The following is a 19,335-nucleotide window of genomic DNA, read 5'->3' on the forward strand; positions in this document are numbered from 1 at the left end:
AGATCCCTCAGTTCCTTTTAACTTTGGTCCCAACTTTTTACCTAAAGCCAGTTTAGAAGTCCTTACTAGAATAAAGGGGAGATGAGTCCTCCAGGTCACTGCTGTCTCTTCAATACACCCCCCACCCATTCCAGAGCTGTTTACATTACACTCCAGCCCCTATTATGCCTCTGCTCTTATATCAGGTAGATCTGCTTTGCTGTCAACCCCAAGTCCCTACTCCAGATAATAATGAAATATCAAGGAAACTCTGAGTCTGGGTGGATCTCTGAAATGTCAGTGACTCTTATCTATTTTGTTTTATTGAGAGCCAGCTATTATTACTTGTTAGTGCTTAGCTTTTTCTTTCTAAAAGAAAAAAGATCTCAAAGAGTTATATGCCCAGAGACTGCAGGGTTGCAGTCCCAGAGACTACTTTCTGCTTCACAGTGAACCAGGAAGAATATAAGTTTTGAGAAGAATTTTCTGGTAGAAAATAGTGACTTCTAATTTTAAAATAAACATGTATAACTTAGATCATTCGTATGTGGAAACAGCCTGTGGATTTAACCCAGAACTTTGCCAGACAGCCCAACCCATAGATAATAACATCATACAAATATTCACATTGATTTATAGAATTTAGTGCACATCTGTTGAGAACCTGTGGTGTGACAGCCCTGTGCTAAGTAAACTCTCCAGCGGACATAAAGATTAACAAAATCTGATCCTGGCATCAAGGAGGTCACAACCTGGGGGTGAGAGGAGGACAGATACACATTTCAGCCCAAATATTGGGGAAAAAAATTGTACTCCTATAGTTGTACAGTTCTTTAAACTTTCACTAGTTAAATGTCAAGCATTGTGTTAAGTACCGGGATGAAAAAATATGAATGTCATTGGGCTAGCACATGAAGTGTTTCCAGTGTATAATATGGGGCAGAAAGTACTCTGAGAACATGAAGGAGGGAAGGGTTGATTTTGACTAGAGCCATGTAACAGAACCTGACCTAGAAACATTTTGGTAGGTGGAGAGGAGTAGGAAGGGCATTCCAGGTGAAGAAAACAGCATGAGCAAGCCAGGACAACGGCTACTGGTCAGATCCTTGGGAACAAGAGATAAAGAAAGATGCCCAGGACCTTAAAATTCTCAAATTCAATTCTGTCATAGCCACACATTCCATTTAAGGTCTTTGCAAGAGCAAGACAAGACCAGGAGTTTTTGGCCACACAACCTAATGTGAAAACTAGCCCTTGTATGCAGAAACCAAAGACCCTCCTGTTGCTCTGAAGCAGGCCTGATCCCTAGTGCCCACACAAGCCCAGCAGCACCTCCCCTTTCTACCCAGGCCCCCACTCGAACATCAGGCTCACTTGAGCCCACTCAAACTTCTGCTTCTGATGATGACAGCCACCACTTTGAGGATCTACTCCTGGCCACTAATCCAATAAACAGGGTTAGGACACAACATAACTGGCTGGGGAACTGCTGAAGTGGCTAAGGGAGGAAAATAAGTATACCCTGAAGGAGCTAGTCAATATATACTGGCAGGAGCTGGGATAGTTTATATGGGAATGAATGCTGAGGGTGCTAGAGCAGGGGTGGGACATAAAGTTGAATAAGGGTGAGTTTATCAGTAAGGCTGGAATTCAACTTCTTAACATAATATACGTGACTCTTTGTAATATGGCTTATGCATATCTCTACAGCCTGAGTTTTTGTCCCAAATTGTCCTCTCTACTCCTGTTATATTCAGCTACCTAGACCAAGTTCTTCTACCCCTGGATAAAGCCACTAACTACTCTCTCTGCTTAGAATATTTACTTTACTCCATCCCCGCATTCTGTCCCTGCTTTAGGTGCCTATAGTTTCCTTCTCTTTCATAACTCAGCCAACCTGGGAATTTTATCTGCTAACAGAAGTAGAAATTAATTACATTCTTTTTGGGAAACAGCTTGGCAATACTGAGAGCATTAAAATGTTTCTACATCTTGACTCAGTAATCCCACTTTCCCCTAGAGGAATATCTGAAATATAAGCAAAAGCTTATGCACAAAGATATTCAAAATGGCATATTTGATGCTATAGAAATTAATGTAGCCCAAATGCTTGAAAATATAAGGTTATACAAATTATATTTATACCAAGAAATTACATGCCACTCTTGAAAATTATGTGTTTAAGTAATTTTTAATGATATGAAAATGCTTATCTAAATAGAAAAACAAACTATAAAATTTAATATGATCTAAACTTTGTAATAGTGTGATAGAAAAAAATACTAAAAGAAAATATACCAAAATCTAGTAGTAGTTATTGCTGAGCATTGGAATTACAGTTCATTTAAGTTTTCTTCTTTCTTATGCTTTTCTGTATTGTCCAAATTGGCTCAGGGTAGAGGCATTGCTTTCATAATTAGTAAAAAGTAGGTCGTCAGCAAAGCCGGAGTCCCGTCCTCTTACTCTCCTCTGCAGACAGCATGAGCTTCACCACTCGCTCCACCTCCACCAACTACCAGTCCCTGGGCTCTGTCCAGGCGCCCAGCTATGGCCCTTCGCCAGTCAGCAGCACAGCCAGCGTCTATGCAGGCGTCGGGGGCTCTGGTTCCCAAATCTCCATGTCCCGCTCCACCAGCTTCCAGGGCGGCATGGGGTCCGGGGGCCTGGCCGCAGGGATGGCTGGGGGTCTGGCAGGAATGCGAGGTATCCAGAATGAATAGGAGCCCATGCAAAGCCTGAACCACCACCTGGCCTTCTACCTGGACAGAGTGAGGAGCCTGGAGACCGAGAAACGGAAGCTGGAGAGCAAAATCTGGGAGCACCTGGAGAAGAAGGGACCCAGGTCAGAGACTGGAGCCATTACTTCAAGACCATCAAGGACCTGAGGGCTCAGATCTTCGCAAATACTGTGGACAATGCCTGCACTGTTCTGCAGATCAACAATGCCCATCTTGCTGCTGATGACTTTAGAGTCAAGTATGAGACAGAGCTGGCCATGCGCCAGTCTGTGGAGAGTGACATCCAGGGGCTCCACAAGGCCATTGATGACACCAGTGTCACTTGGCTGCAGCTGGAGACAGAGATCGAGGCTCTCAAGGAGGAGCTGCTCTTCATGAAGAAGAACCACGAAGAGGAAGTAAAAGGCCTACAAGCCCAGATTGTCAGCTCTGGGTTGACCTTGGAGGTAGATGCCCCCAAATCTCAGGACCTTGCCAAGATCATGGCAGACATCTGGGCCCAGTATGACTAGCTGGCTTGGAAGAACCAAGAGGAGCTGGACAAGTACTGGTCTCAGCAGATTAAGGAGAGCACCACAGTGGTCACCATGCAGTCCACTGAGGTTGGAGTTGCTGAGATGACGCTCACGGAGCTGAGACATGCAGTCCAGTCCTTGGAGATCAACCTGGACTCCATAAGAAATCCGAAGGCCAGCTTGGAGAACAGCCTGAGGGAGGCGGAGGCCCACTACGCCTTGCAGATGGAGCAGCTCAATGGTATCCTGCTGCACCTGGAGTCAGAGCTAGCACAGACCTGGGCAGAGGGACAGCACCAGGCCCAGGAGTACGAGGCCCTGCTGAACATCAAAATCAAGCTGGAGGCTGAGATCACCACCTACCGCGGCCTGCTGGAAGATGTCAAGGACTTCAATCTTGGTGATACCCTGGAGAGGTGCAACTCCATGCAAACCATCAAAAAGACCACCACCAGCTGGATAGTGGATGGCAAAGTGGTGTCTGAGACCAACGACACCAAAGTTCTGAGACATTAAACTGGCAGAAGCAGGATACTCCTTGGGGAGCAGGAGGCTAATAAAAGGATCAGAGGTTAAAAAAAAAGCAATAAAATTTATTTTGGCTCTCTTGCTTCTGCTCCAGCCATGTAAGATGTGCCTGCTTCCTCTTTTCCTTCCGCCATGATTGAAAGTTTCCTGAGGCTTCCCCAGAAGCTGAGCAGGTGCCAGCATTGTGCCTTCTGTACAGCCTGTAAAACCGATGGCTCTAGGCAAGATGTTATAGACAAATGAGAATGATGCCATCCCTCAAAATGTTATAAGGACATTTGGGTAGGGACTATCTAGACAAGTAGAATGGACGGATACTGGCTAGATGGAGGAAGGACATTCTGGAATTTGAGGCTAAGAGTTGAAGGCACTGAAAAAAGAGACTTGGTATTTGAACCCTCGTCCTGCCTGGCATCTTATCCTGCAACCTTCAAGAAGTTGACTACACCATGAGAGTCAAGCCAAATTTGGGAAGTGAGAAAGAGACAAGGCTTTTCTGTCAAGAAGAGGGACAGTGGCTGTGCATGCTTCAGTGGCTGTGCATGCTTCACTTTTCAGGACCACGTGTAAGAGTGCAAAAAACTCTTCCACCCCTTTCTTCTCATATAGCACAGAGTAGTTTGATGGTGAAGAAAGAGAGGGATCAGGCTGAGCACAGTGGCTCACTCCTGTAATCCCAGCACTTTGGGAGGCCGAGGCGGGCAGATCACTTGAGCTCAGGAGTTGGAGACCTGCCTGGGCAACATGGTGAAACCCTGTATCTACTAAAAATACAATAATTACCCAGACATGGTTGTGCATGCCTATGGTCCCAGTTACTCGGGAGGCTGAGGCACGAGAACCGCTCGAACCAGGGAGCTGGAGGTTGCAGTGAGCCGAGATTGCGCCCCTGTACTCCAGCTTGGGTGACACAGCAAGATTCTGTCTTGGAAAAAAAAAAAGAGAGAGGGATCCCTTTCAACTATTGTGCTTTTATCACTCTAATTGTTATTATTGTTATTCATCTCCCAAGAGTATATGGGAAATCTACTTCTCACTCAGTCCATCCTCTTGTACCTGCAGGGAGACTCTCCAATGTTGCTCACTGTTTTGAATTAGCACATTTCTTTGCAGTCCCCCATATCCACCAGGATACATTCCAAGGCCCAAGTGGATGCCGGAAACTGTGCATAGTACCATACCCTATATATGCACCAATTACTTTTTTCTTCTTCACAATTTCACAGATAGAACATTTGTTCTTACCGTAGATCTTCGCAACTTTAGTAGAGAGTTTTTTCTTTTTTTTTTTTTTATTAAGTGGAGAGTTAGTTACTTACTTAGAAATGTTTCTTTTCTTATTAAGGTTTTTTTTGTTTTGTTTTGTTTTGTTTTTTGAGACAGAGTTTCATTCTGTCTCCCAGGCTGGAGTACAGTGGTGTGATCTCGGCTCACTGCAACCTCTGTCTCCTGGGTTCAAGCGATTCTCCTGCCTTAGCCTCCTGAGTAGCTGAGATTACAGGTGCCCGCCACCATGCCTGGCTAATTTTTGTATTTTTAGTAGAGACAGCATTTTACCATATTGGCCAGGCTGGTCTTGAACTCCTGACCTTGTGATCAGCCCGCCTCGGCCTCCCAAAGTGTTGGGATTATAGGTGAGAGCCACTGTGCCCAGCCCTTATTAAGTCTTTAAGTGGGAAGCTTTTCTTTTCACTTTTATTTTATTGAAACATTATAACAAATCATTGAAGAAGATAGTGTTATCATTCCATTCTGATGAAACCAATTAACTTATCCAAGCATGTGCATGCTGTACACAGAAGAGCCACCGTTAAAAAGTCCCTATTTTTACTTACTTTTTTTAGATTCAGGGGATACATGTGCAGGTTTCTTATATGAGTATATTATGTAATGCTGAGGCTTGCACTTTTAATGATCCAGTCACCCAACTAGTGAGCATAGTACCAAATACATAGTTTTTCAAGTCTTGCCCCCCTCCTTCTCTCCTCCTTTTTGGAGTCCCCAGTGACTGTTGTTCCCTTCTTTGTGTTCACGTGTACCCAATGTTTAGCTCCCACTTATAAGTGAGAACATGTGGTAATTTGTTTTCTGCTTCTGCGTTAATTTGCTTAGGATAAAGGCTTCCACCTGCATCCATGTTGCTGCAAAAATCTTGTGCCTTTTCACAGCTGTATAGTATTCCATGGTGTATATGTACTACATTTTCTTAATCCAATCCACTACTGTTGGGCACCTAGGTTGATTCCATATCTTTGCTATTGTGAAGTGTTCCAATGGACATACAAGTGCATGTGTCTTTTTGGTAGAATTATTTATTTTCCTTTGGATATATACCCAGGAATGGGATTGCTGGGCTGAATGGCAATTCTATTTGTAGTTCTTTGAAAAATCTCCAAACTGCTTTCCACAGTGGCTGAACTAATTTACACTCCCACCAACGGTGTGTAAACCTTCCTCTTTGCTCCACAATCTCACCAGCATCTGTGAATTTCTGACTTTTTAGTAATAGCCATTCTGACTGTTGTGAGATGGTATCTCATTGTGAAATTCCCTATATTTTTATATGATTCTCAGGGGGTATCATGGGTCTGAATACTGACTCATGCCCTGGGCATGACTTCCACATTGCAGAATTGAGAAGTTGACCCAGAAATGCATTTCAGGCTGAGCAGACAATTATCAGAGGAGCTGGCTAGACCACAGCTGTGGTCAGATGTGTCATAGGGACCATGGCCTTTCTGTAGGCTCATGGTCAGAGGCGGAGAGGAGCTGTGAACCTTCTCGTGAAAAAAGTCAAGGTGAAAGCTGCCCCATGGTGATGGGCACTGGGCCTCACCTACCACATATTGTGCATCTCCTGGCCTGCTGGGCTCAGTCCCCACCCCACTGCTTGGCAGAATCTGAGCGATGCCTTCTACACTCCCTGACCTGCTCTGCCACTGGCTGTGTTTGAGCCAGAGGATCAGTGCTCAGCAGCAGACTCTCCCAAAACCCATCATCTGGGCTGAACCCAGTTCATGATTCCAAATGAAAAGCCGGTGACCATCTGTCACTGGGGAAATGCTGGGGCTGTTGAATACCAGCTGTACTTTGAAGGAAGCCTTTCTGCCATGGAGAGACCAAAACCCCCTGAATGGATTAACAAAGTTGAATTCCACATCCTACTCATGACCTCCCGCACGGCAGGGCTATACAGCTGCTTCTATCTGGCTGGGGAGCTCTGGTCGGACTCTGGATCTGGTGGTAACAGGAGGGAAGATCCAGCCGCATACAGCGCAGATATGGGAATGTCCAGGCGGAGTTCCCCATGGGCCCTGTGACCACAGCCCACAGAGGGACATACCGATGTTTTGGCTCCTATAACAAACATGTGTGGTCTTTCCCCAGTGAACCGGTGAAGCTCCTGATCACAGGTGACATTGAGAACACCAGCAGACCCCACCTCTTCTGGCTCTTGGGACACCTACCTTTTAACCAGAGACGGGACTCCAGAAAGACTGTGCCCTCTGAGACCACACTGCCCAGAATCTCCTTCAGATGGGCCTAGCTTTCCTTGTCCTGGTGACTCTGGTGTGATTCCTAGTTGAAGACTGGCTCAGCAGGAAGAGGACTAGAGGGTGAACCAACAGAGCTTCCACTTGGGAATGCGGGAGAAGGTTGAGAACACAAAGACCCCTTGAAGAATGACCAAGAAACGCAGTGGCCATGGGTGGAACTGAAAGCCGATCTTGAGCCTAGGTGTTGGGAGCTCTGTGTTGGACCCAGGGAGAAGGGAGTCATTGTAGGAAAAAAGGACAGTGGCATTCCATTTGTCAAAGCATCCTGGAGGAGACAGGAGGTGGGAGAAACAAGCTAAATTTCTTTGGGAGGCAAAAAAAAGAAAAAAGTTGTTTTAAAAACTCAGCTTAAGTATCCCTTCTTTGGAGAAGAAAGGTCCTTTTCTCCTACAATGTGGAATATATATATATATGTATATACACACACACACACACACATATATACACACATAAATACAAATTATCTCTGTGTGTGTGTATATATATATGTATTTATGTATATATACATAAATAAAAGCATGGTCCTTACCAAACACAATCATCTACTGACCCATCTGTATCTTTCACTAGGATTACGAGGGCGGGGATTTGGTCTTTTACCTCTATAACTGTGGCATCTACGCATTGTGTGGCATGTAACAGATTTCTAACAAGTATTTGCCTTTTGGAGGAAAAGGGAGCTGTTGCTGTTTTTAAACTTTGGACCAGGACAGGTGGTCTTTATTATTCAGAACCTAATAATTAAAAAACCCATAATTTATCAAGAACAAACTTTTTTGAAGAAACACTAGAGTAAAACATTTGTGTGTGTGTGTGAGTGAAATATGCAGTTAGTATCGTTGTAAACAAAGTCCAGGACTCAACGAAAGGAATAAAGTAAGAATAGAGTTGAAACATGATGCATGTTGTAATTATTCCCTAAACTACAGTAACATGATGTTAATATTTTCCTCAAAATAAACTCAGAATTTAACATAGTGTTCTTCCAGAGGAATGTGAAGGAAGGCAGGTGTTTTCCCAATGCTGTTCTCCTTGGGAGCTGTCAGCTTCAGTGCAGTATTTCACAGCTAGACTGTAAACAAAGGTTAATTCCATTTGGCTCAATATACATTCAACAGTAGAATACCAGAAGTGAGTGGTCTCTGTTGTTCTCCAAAATGTATGATCTTGAACAGACTTTTATCGTGAAAGTGTTCATAGTTTGCACACATCACTCCCAGCTGGAAGTTGCTGTCCAGTTTAACAGTTATATAATATAATCTTTTATGTGAGAATTTTGAATAGCACAAGAGACAAGAAAACAGACTAACTTCTCCTTGGTATTACCACATCTTGGCAAAAAGTGAGAGTCCTGTTTAAAATGTAAAGATATCCTATTTGGTGAACCCTGTAATAGGTGGGGGCTGAGAGGGAAATCTAGGTTGCTGGATTTGTCACTAGGGTTTCCTCTAGTAATAGCCAGAGGGTTCCAGTTAGTGTCACCTCCCAGTATGAAAATAAATTTTCTTTCAGGCTTTGTTTGTGGAGTGGTAGGTGGAGCATTTTTTTAGGTCCTGATGACCTGGAAGGTGACTCATAATCACCCTGAAAGGTATGAGGACCCTAAGGAAACCTCCCCTGGGGGAGACAGAGGACTGGGGTTAGAGCCAGTGCGTTGGGGCTCGTCTGGCACCTTCTGGTGTGTGCGGCACCTGGTGGGGGTTCGGCACGGAGCCGCACCCAACACTGCCCCGGGCCCCCCACCCCTGTCCTGAGCCCAGGCGCTTCGCCCTGTCCCACCTAGCTCTGAGCAGCGTCCCCCAGCACCCTGAATGCCTCCGCAGGACCCCGCGCTGTACCCGCAGGCCCCGCACCCCCTAGTCCTGGGCCGCGCCTCACATCCCTCCCAGAGCCGCAACACCCCACCCGGCGGGACTCCCTCGAGCAGCCGCTCGTTGCGGGCCTGAAGCGCAACGCGCCTATTGGCCAGAGCGGCCGAGGGCGGGAAAAGTGGCTAACTGCTGCCCCGGCCCTCGGGCTGCTGAGGAGATGGCGTCGGGCTCTAAGGCCTCGGTGCCCGCGGACTCATTCCGCACCATCAGCCCGGACAGGCGAGGCGAGAAGGCTACCTCCGCTGTCCCCGGGGACGCGGCGGCCGCGACCACCCTGAAGGGCACCGCGATCCCAGTGCGGTCGGTGGTGGCCTCCCCTCGCCAGGTGAAGGGGAAAGCGGGCCGGGAGACGGCCAGGCTGCGGCTCCAGCACCTGCCCGCGGCTCAGGCCGAGCACCCGGGAGAGGCGGCGGCGGCAGAGGAGGAGGAGCCCCTTCTGCCAGTGCCTGAGGATGAAGAGGAGGCGCAGCCCCTGCCCCCAGTCTGCGTGTCCCGTATGAGGGGGATGTGGCGGGACGAGAAGGTGTCGCTGTATTGCGACGAAGTGCTGCAGGACTGTAAGGTGAGCGGATCCGGGACAGGAAGACGACGGTCGGAAGCTTGCCGGAACCTGGCGACAGGCATCTGGGGCTTCCCTCTTAGGCGGATGGGGGTCCACAGGGCACAACGAAAACTTGCGTTTCAAAAAAGTAAATGGAGTCAACATGTATAGAGCGTTCACCTTGTTAGAGGTGCCCACGTCCTGCCCTAGAGGAGTTAAGGTTCGAGTTTCCGACAAAATTCGTCAGTTAACGGGACAGCCCTGAGAGAGAATTTTCTGAGAGCTCCTAAAAAATGAAGATATATTGGCCTTATCATTGCACAGGCATGAATCTTGGTACCTTTATTTAACAGTTTATGTCCAAACATGAGTAAGATCACTTCGCCTTGACTTTCACACTAGAATGCTAGAAATTACTTTAAGGGTACTTCCCACTCAGCAGTCCACAATGCGGCATGATATATATTATATATAATATATAATATATATATAATATATTATATATAATATATAATATATATATAATATATTATATATAATATATAATATATATATAATATATTATATATAATATATAATATATTATATATATAACATATAATATATTATATATATATCATGCGGCATGATATATATTATATATTATATATTATATATGTTATATATTATATTTTATATATATTATAATATATAATATATAATATAATATATATAATTATATATAATATTATATATAATATAATATATGTAATTAAATATATTATATATAATATAATATATAATTAAATATATTATATACAATATATTATATATAATATTATATATACAATATATTATATATAATATTATATATACAATATATTATATATAATATTATATATACAATATATTATATATTATATGTAATTATATATTATATACATATATTATATATTATATTTATATATTATATATTATATTTATATATTATATATTATATATTATTATATAATATATAATATAATATATTATATAATAATATATTATATATAATATATTATATAATATATTATATATTATATATAAATATAATATAGTATATATTATATTTATATATTATATATAATTATATATAATATAGTATATATTATATTTATATATTATATAATTATATATAATATATTATATATACTATATTATATATAACATATATTATATACTATATTATATATAATATACATTATATATAATATATAATGTATATTATATAATATAATATACATTATATATTATATAATATAATATATATTATATAATATGTATAATATATTATATAATAGATATAATATATAATATATAATATATTTTATATTATATGTAATATATTATATATAATATATTACGTAATATATTATATATAATATATTACGTAATATATTATATATATATTTATATATATGTGTGCACGTGTGTGTATATATGTGTGTATATATGTGTATATATGTGTGTCTGTGTGTGTATATATATATATATTTTTTTTTTTTGAGATGGAGTTTCATTCTTGTTGCCCATGCCGGAATGCAGTGGGGCAATCTCGACTCACCACAACCTCTGCCTCCCGGGTGCAAGCAATTCTCCTGCCTCAGCCTCCCAAGTAGCTGGGATTACAGGCATGAACCACCACGCCTGGCTAATTTTGTATTTTTTTTTAGTACAGACGGGGTTTCTCCAGTTGGTCAGGGTGGACTCGAACTCCCGACCTCAGGTGATCTGCCCGCCTCGGCCTCCCAAAGTGTTGGGATTACAGGGGTGAGCCACTGTGCCTGATGGCATGACTTTCTCTTATAGAAAATATATATGTGATAAAATGGAATAGAGCAAATATTTCATGTTTCTATTTTTTTAAGTTGTAGCAGAAGAATTTGTGTACCTGCATATTCACTGCAGTGATATTTATAAAAAGTTGAAAATTAAGACATAAACAATAACTAGCTGTCTTATCTATGAATTATTCGAGTGAATAGATCTCTTTTAAGTTTAATTTTTTGTTGGTGATGTTTTCCACTAGATGCGGTTTCAGTTAAAATCTGTAATTTTCCAGATCATTCATTATTTAAGGCTATATAGGTTCCATTTTAAAATAGAAATCAGTAAAAAAAAAACAAAACACTTAGTTAAAAATCTATAATTTCATATATTTATATGTAGATCCATTTTTTCTCTTGTTAGGCAGAAGATGCTGATGAAGTTATGGGTAAATACCTATCAGAAAAATTAAAGTTGAAAGACCAATGGCTTGGAGTCTGGAAGACTAATCCCAGTGTATTCTTTGTGAAATATGAAGAAGCTTCTATCCCTTTTGTTGGTATACTGGTTGAGGTAAATAAATTTTATTTGATCTTTGTTCTTTTTGAATCAGCTCTTTTAAAGACTAAAATATGACTTTATTATTTGGAGACTGATACATAAGAGTTGACACATTTTACTTCTGTTTTAAGTTTCTGAGAAAATTAATAGTGTAAAAAGAAGGTTAGGGGAATATTAGTGCCTGTAAACCATTATCATTAAATGGAATCTAGTAGTATCAGACAATATTTATTAGCCTAGTTTTTGCTCAACTAATGTAAAAATAACAAAAATGCATTTCTTATAAAATTAGTAATTCAGTCTTTGACCTTCTTTTTCTGTCTTTTCCCTTTAATCTTCATTTATCTGAATTATGAAGTTTAGTTCAGATGAGGAAAGAAAAAGAAATGGATCAGAAAACTATGGAAAAATTTGAAATTTTTTTCCTTTGAAAAGTACCCTTTTTCGGGAGGCTGAGGCAGGAAAATGGTGTGAACCCAGGAGGCGGAGCTTGCAGTGAGCTGAGATCATGCCACTGCACTCCAGCCTGGACAACAGAGTGAGACTCCGTCTCAAAAAAAAAAGTACCCTTTTAGTATAATATCTTCCAAGCCTTTATCTGATAAGATTTTTCTTTTTTTTTTTCTTTTGTAACAGAGTTTCGTCCTGTCGCCCAGACTGGAGTGCAGTGGTGTGATCTCGGCTCACTGCAACCTCTGCCTCCCTGGTTCAAGCGATTCTCCTGCCCCAGCCTCCCGAGTAGCTGGGATTACAGGCGCATGCCACCATGCCCAGCTAATTTTTTGTATCTTTGGTAGAGACGGGGTTTCACCATGTTGGCCAGGCTGGTCTTGAACTCCTAACCTTGTGATCTTTAGCAGAGAAGGGGTTTCACCATGTTGGCCAGGCTGGTCTCGAACTCCTGGTCTCATGATCTGCCTGACTCAGCCTCCCAAAGTACTGGGATTACAGGCATGAGTCACTGCGCCCGGCCCTGATAAGATTTTTCTTTGTTAGGCCTTTAGGCTAAACATTGTGGCATGTTTGATTCTGTTAAAGGTCAATTATCCTTATATAGAAATTAATATTTATAATTACAAATGACACCCTTGCCCCAGATAGTTAGTTTAAATCTGTATTTTTTGATACAAGAAAAACTTATGTATGTAACTTGTTATGTTATATACTACTTGAAAACAATTTAAAAATATGTGTTCTATGGAAAAATCAGTGTCAGTTTTACAGATAAAGAATGGCGGCTGGGCGTGGTGGCTAACACCTATAGTCCCAGCACTTTGGGAGGCCAAGGTAGGTGAACCACTTGAGCTCAGGAGTTAGAGACCAACCTGAGCAGTATGGTGAAACCCCGTCTCTACCAGAAAAACAGGCACACACCTGTGGTCCCAGCTACTCAGGAAGCTGAGGTGGGAGGATCGCTTGAGCCTGGGAGGCAAAGGTTGCAGTGAGCCTGGGCCGACATAGTGAGACCCCATCTCAAAAAAAAAAAAAAAAAGAATACCATATTTTCAATCATAGAGATTACAAAGGAATGTAAAAGATTATTGGGATTAGTTAATTTTTCAATAAGGCTCTATTAGTTAATTTTTCAGTAATACTGTTTCTTTTCCTTTTTCTTTTTTTTTCAAGATAAGGTCTCACTCTGTTGCCTAGGCTGGAGTGCTGTGGTGCAATCTCAGCTCACTGCAACCTCTTCCTCTCGGTTTCAAGCAGTCCTCCCACCTCAGCCTCCTGAGTAGCTGTGACCTCAGGTGTGCACCACCACACCCGGCTAATTTTTGTATTTTTAGTAAAAACGGGATTTCACTATGTTGGCCAGGCTGGTCTTGAACTCCGGACCTCAAGTGATCCACCCACCTCAGTCTCCCAAAGTGCTGGGATTACAGGTGGAGCCACCATGCCCAGCCAGTAGTACTCACTCTGTTTTTTAGAGGTTTGCTCATCTTCAGACTGAGTAGCTTTGCCGAGATCTTTCACAACTTCTCTGGATTTTTTTTCATCTGGATAAAAATGGTTTTCATCTGGCTTTATGGCTTTTTTTTTTTTTAAGCAGTATAAGTTTGTGGGTTTTTCTTCAATCAGGTTTTGTGTGGAAGCTTAATATTGAAGCAGAACATTTCTGATTGAAATGGATGATGGTGTCTTAGCATCTCTCTCAATACCTCATGATAGCCCCTATACTCCATAAAACTTTTCAAGATCTCTAAAGTTCCATGGAAACTCAGTGGATTAGGTAAACTAAAAGTTCTATCAATTTCTAAGGTTTTACCTGCAATACATTGATTATTTAATCTGTCCCTGCCTTGCTTTAGAATCTGTGAGGGTCTAGTAATGTCCTCTAAATGTTAGAAAGACAGGACGAAACATAAGAACAGAGGAAAAAGCAGAGCAGTATATTGGCAGATTCTAATAATTTTGTGGCAGAAAAACAAGTGAGAATGGCTCTTGGGACCTCTTAAGATAGTGCTGCACAATTCATATTGTTGTTTTATCTGACTCTGCTTCTTTAGTCTTACTTCAATTGAAGTATTACTAATGCTATATAGTACTCTTTGTTCTGATGTCACAATAATTTATTCCTATGGGCCCCTGATCGCTTTTTCTTTAGATGCTGTATTAGTTTTCTATTGCTGCCACAGAAAATTACCACACTCAGTAGCTCAAACAATACAAATTTATTATCTTACAACTCTGTAGGTCAGAAGTCTGACATGGGCCTTACTGAGCTAAACTCAAGGTGTATGCAAGGCTGCATACCTTTATGGAGGCTGTGTGGGAGAATCTGTTTCCTGGCCTTTTTTAACCTCTAGAAGCAGCCTGCATTCTGTGGCTTGTGGCCCTCTTCCTCCATCTTCAATGTCCTTCTCACATTGCATCTTTCTGGTTCACTGCAGGCTAAAAAGGCGGTCCCCTTTTAATAGACTCGTGATTAGAATGGGCCCAACTGGGTAATCCAAGATGACCTCCACATCTCAATGTCTTTAGTTGTAATCACATCTGTGAAGTCCATTTTGCCATGTAAGGTAACATATTCACAGATCAGGATTAGGGAATGGACGTCTTTGGGGGCCATTATTCTGCCTATCATGAATTCATACAATAACCAACCAACAAACAAAAAACTTAGAAACATAGTGTTGACTCCTGAACAGTGCAGGGCCCTGCACAGTCAAAAATCCGTGTATAACTTTTGACTTCCCAAATACTTAACTAATAGCCTACTGTTGACTGGAAGCCTTGCTGATATCATATACAGTTGATTAACACATACTCTGTATGTCATAAATATGATAAACACTATATTCTTACAATAAAGTAAGCTAGAGAAAAGAAAATGTTATTAAGAAAATTGTAAAGGCAGGGCACAGAGGTCTGTGCTTGTAGTCCCAGCATTTTGGGAGCCCAAGGCAGGAGGATCGCTTAAAGTCAGAACTTTGAGACTAACCTGGGCAACATAGCAAGACCTCATCTCTACTGAAAATTTTAAAATGAACTGGGTCGTGGTGCACACCTATAGTCCTCTCTACACGGGAGGCTGAGGCGAGAGGATCACTTGAGCCCAGAAATTTGAGAGCAAGACCCTGTCTCACAAAAGAAAAATCATAAGGAAGAGAAAAATATATTTACTATTCATTATATAGAAATAGATCATCATAAAGATCTTCATTTCTGTTGTCTTCATGCTGAATAGGCTGAGGAGAAGGAGGAAGAGGAAGAAGAGGAGTTGGTCCTGCTGTCACTAGGGTAGCAGAGGCAGAAGAAAATACGCATATAAGTGGACCCATCCAGTTGGAACATGTGTTGTTCAAGGGTCAACTGTACTTGATGGGAAGGAAATCTAGCATATCCTTAATTTTGGTTATAAAATGGTCCAGAAATTAAGAAAACTTTTTTATAACTTCTATACAAAGCAGTTTGGCAAAATATATCAAGAACTTTAAACTAGCACTTTATTTCTGGAAATGTCTTCTATGAAAATCGGAAATCTGGAAAAACATTGCTTCTTGGCCTTTTGCCTAAGATCCAAGTGTAGAAATGCAGAAAAAGATTTAGGTGTTAAGGTGATCATGGTGATTTTTTTTTTTTTTTTTTTTTTTGAGACAGAGTCTCACTCTGTCACCCAGGCTGGAGTACCGTGGCGCGATCTCAGCTCACTGCAATCTCCAGCTCCCAGGTTCAAGTGATTCTCCTGCCTCAGCCTCCTGAGTAGCTGGGATTATAGGCGCGAGCCACCATTCCCATCTAATTTTTGTATTTTTAGTAGAGACGAGGTTTCACCATGTTGGCCAGGCTGGTCCCGAACTCTTGACCTCAGGAGATCCACCCGTCTCAGCCTCCCAAAGTGCCGAGATTACAGGCATGAGCCACTGTGCCCAGCCACCTGGGCTTTTCTTTGCATCATATATTCTAGATGGGGTACTAGAAGAGCTAACATCAACATGGAAACATCAACATGTGTGAAACAGCAACAACAAAAAGCAGAATGAAGACAGGACAATTATTGTGCTTGAAGATAGAAAAATAGAAATTATCAAATCCTAACACCACAAAAGAAAATAGACTTAAAAGGACAGAACCTCAGGAACATGTTGGACTATAACAAAAGACCTAGCATTCATGTCTTCAGAGTTCCAGAAAGAGAGAAAAAAGAGGGAGGGCTAAAAAATATTCAAAGAATGGCAGAAAATTTACCAAATTTGGCAAAAGATATAAACCTACAAATTTAAGAAGCCAACTTGAGGAGCATGGTTAAGGGTGGGAGTACCCCCATTGGGGAAGAAGGGAATTACATGAAAATGTGCTGGTACTGAATGTTGGGATCCTCTATCTTCTACCCTCCAACTCTGCTTCTAGAACACAGGCAGCTAAGGCATATCACTCCAGGAATGAGATTTGAAATATTTTTGTATGATCATATGCTAAAAAAAAAAAAAGACCTAATGATACTGACTTACCACAGAAAGAGCCTGGGTGGATCAACCAGTGAAGAGGAGATGAGGAGGAGAAGAAAGAAAGAGAGAAGAGAGACGGGGGAAGAGGTTGGTGGCAAGAACAGAAGAAAGCAAATTGTCAAATTGTAAAAGTTTCTCAGAACCAAAGGACATAAATTTCTAGACAGAAAGGGCCCACTTAGTGTCCAACACATAATGAAGTTTGGGAATACTGGGATCAAAGAGAGGGTCCAATAAGATTCCAGAGAGAAAAAAGATAGGTTTATATAAAGAATCAAGAGGTAGAATGGCATCAGACATCAGACCTTTCCTTTTTTTTTTTTTTTTTAAGACGGAGTCTTGCTCTGTTGCCCAGGCTGGAGTGCAGTGGTGCAGTCTTGGCTCACTGCAACCTCCACTTCCCAGGCTCAAGCAATTCTCATGCCTCAGCCTCCCGAGTAGCTGAGACTGCAGGCATGTGCCACCATACCCAGCTAATTTTTGTATTTTTAGTAGAGATGGGGTTTCACTATGTTTACCAGGCTGGTCTGGAACTCCCAGCCTCAAGACATCCTCCCGCCTCAGCCTCCCAAAGTGCTGGGATTACAGATGTGAGCCACCACACCCAGTCCAGACTTTTCAAAAGTAATTCTTAGTTTTAAAAAGCTATGAAAATATATTTTCAAAAATATTAGGGAAAGTGATATCCCACTGTATAATTTTATACCTTGGCACACTATAAGTTAAGAGTAGAAAAAATACATTTTCAAATATGTGAGGTCTCAAAAGTTATGTCCAATGCACCCTTTCTTAGGAAGTTAATGGATGTTATCTACAGTCAAGGGAGTAAATCAAGAAATATGAAGACATCAGATTCAAAATGTAGAGAAGCCACAACATAAGAGAAAAACAAAGAGAATTCCTGGGATGATGGCACAGTGATAACAGCTATGTACATAGCAGGCCTAGAGAGCCACTTCAAAATAGAACTGGTCAGAGAACTCTGGAAGAGTGCTTTAAATAAAATGAAACCAGTCTTTTATTTCAAACACAATCTATTGGCTTTTAACATATTGAAAGGAGATTTTTACAACTTAAGGAATTTGGGGCTAAATTAATGAAAGCCACGCAGAAAATGAGCAAATGGCTGGGCGCAGTGGCTCACGCCTGTAATACCAGCACTTTGGGAGGCCAAGATGGACGGATTGCCTGAGGTCAGGAGTTTGAGACCAGCCTGGCTAACATGGTGAAACCCCATCTCTACTAAAAATACAAAAATTAGCCGGATGTGGTAGCGCACGCCTGTAGTCCCAGATCCGTGGGAGGCTGAGGCAGGAGAATTGCTTGAACCCGGGAGGCAGAGGAGTTGCAGTGATCACACCACTGCCCTCTAGCCTGGGCGACAAAGCAAGGCTCCGTCTCAAAAAAAAAAAAAAAAAAGAAAAAAGAAAATGAGCAAATGAAAAGCAATACAGTTATTGACTGCTGGGAAAACAACATTTTTTGCAGGAAAGAAAAATCAGCTCACACCATATGGCTCACCTGTGAATCACATTTTTCAAACATATTAAAATAAATGCTGAATACTTAAGATATAACCATATTGGTGAATGAAAGGCCAGGAAAGAGTGGTTGTATATTAAGGAAATGAGGCAAAATGAAAGAGATAACTAAATTCTTATCTTTCAGAGTTGGAAGTCAATATCCAATGCCAAAACTGGAAACAAAACTTTAAGTAGCAATATAAGCGTATTATTTAAAGATAAAGATATAAATGTCAAAAATAATCAGCTAAAAGAGTTAAAAATGGTTGCCTCTGAGGAGCAAGAATTAGAGGGTGATAGAAGACCGTCAAGGAATTCTATTTTTCTTTCTTTTTTTTTTTTTTGAGACTGAGTATCATCTACGGCCATACCACTCTGAACACGCCCCATTTCGTCTGATCTTGGAAGCTAAGCAGGGTCGGGCCTGGTTAGTGCTTGGATGGGAGATGGAGTCTCGCTCTGTCACTCAGGCTGGAGTGCAGTAGCGTGATCTCGGCTCACTGCAACCTCCGCCTCCTGGGTTCCAGCGATTCTCCTGCCCTAGCCTTCCACGTAGCTGGGACTACAGGTGCACGCCACCATGCCCGGCTAATTTTGTATTTTTAGTAGAGACGGGGTTTCACCATGTTGGTGAGGCTGGTCTCAAACTCCTGACCTCAGGTGATCCGCCTGCCTCGGCCTCCCGGCCTCTTTTATTTATTTATTTATTTGAGAAGGAGTCTTGCTCTGTTCCCAGGCTGTAGTGCAGTGGTGCGATCTCGGCTCACTGCAACCTCCACCTCCCAGGT

General features: G+C 41.6%; 1 protein-coding gene and 2 pseudogenes across 1 annotated transcript in view; all 3 read left to right on the forward strand.

Annotated features, from left to right (window-relative positions):
• Positions 1–2,432: 2,432 nt before the first annotated feature.
• Positions 2,433–3,748, forward strand: LOC100447737 (keratin, type I cytoskeletal 18-like; annotated as a pseudogene).
• Positions 3,749–6,667: 2,919 nt separating this feature from the next.
• On the forward strand, positions 6,668–7,447 carry LOC112132349 (natural cytotoxicity triggering receptor 1-like; annotated as a pseudogene).
• Positions 7,448–8,993: 1,546 nt separating this feature from the next.
• Positions 8,994–19,335, forward strand: part of SHCBP1L (SHC binding and spindle associated 1 like) — a 54,828-nt gene continuing 44,486 nt past the window's right edge. Inside the window, 5 exon segments of the mRNA XM_024238991.3 lie at positions 8,994–9,221; positions 9,223–9,264; positions 9,266–9,353; positions 9,356–9,750; positions 11,938–12,087. Of these exon segments, the coding sequence (XP_024094759.2) occupies positions 9,129–9,221; positions 9,223–9,264; positions 9,266–9,353; positions 9,356–9,750; positions 11,938–12,087 (768 nt within the window). The 5' untranslated portion in view covers positions 8,994–9,128.

This window comes from Pongo abelii, chromosome 1 (genome assembly GCF_028885655.2).
Source record: "Pongo abelii isolate AG06213 chromosome 1, NHGRI_mPonAbe1-v2.0_pri, whole genome shotgun sequence".
NCBI classification, from domain to species: domain Eukaryota; kingdom Metazoa; phylum Chordata; class Mammalia; order Primates; family Hominidae; genus Pongo; species Pongo abelii.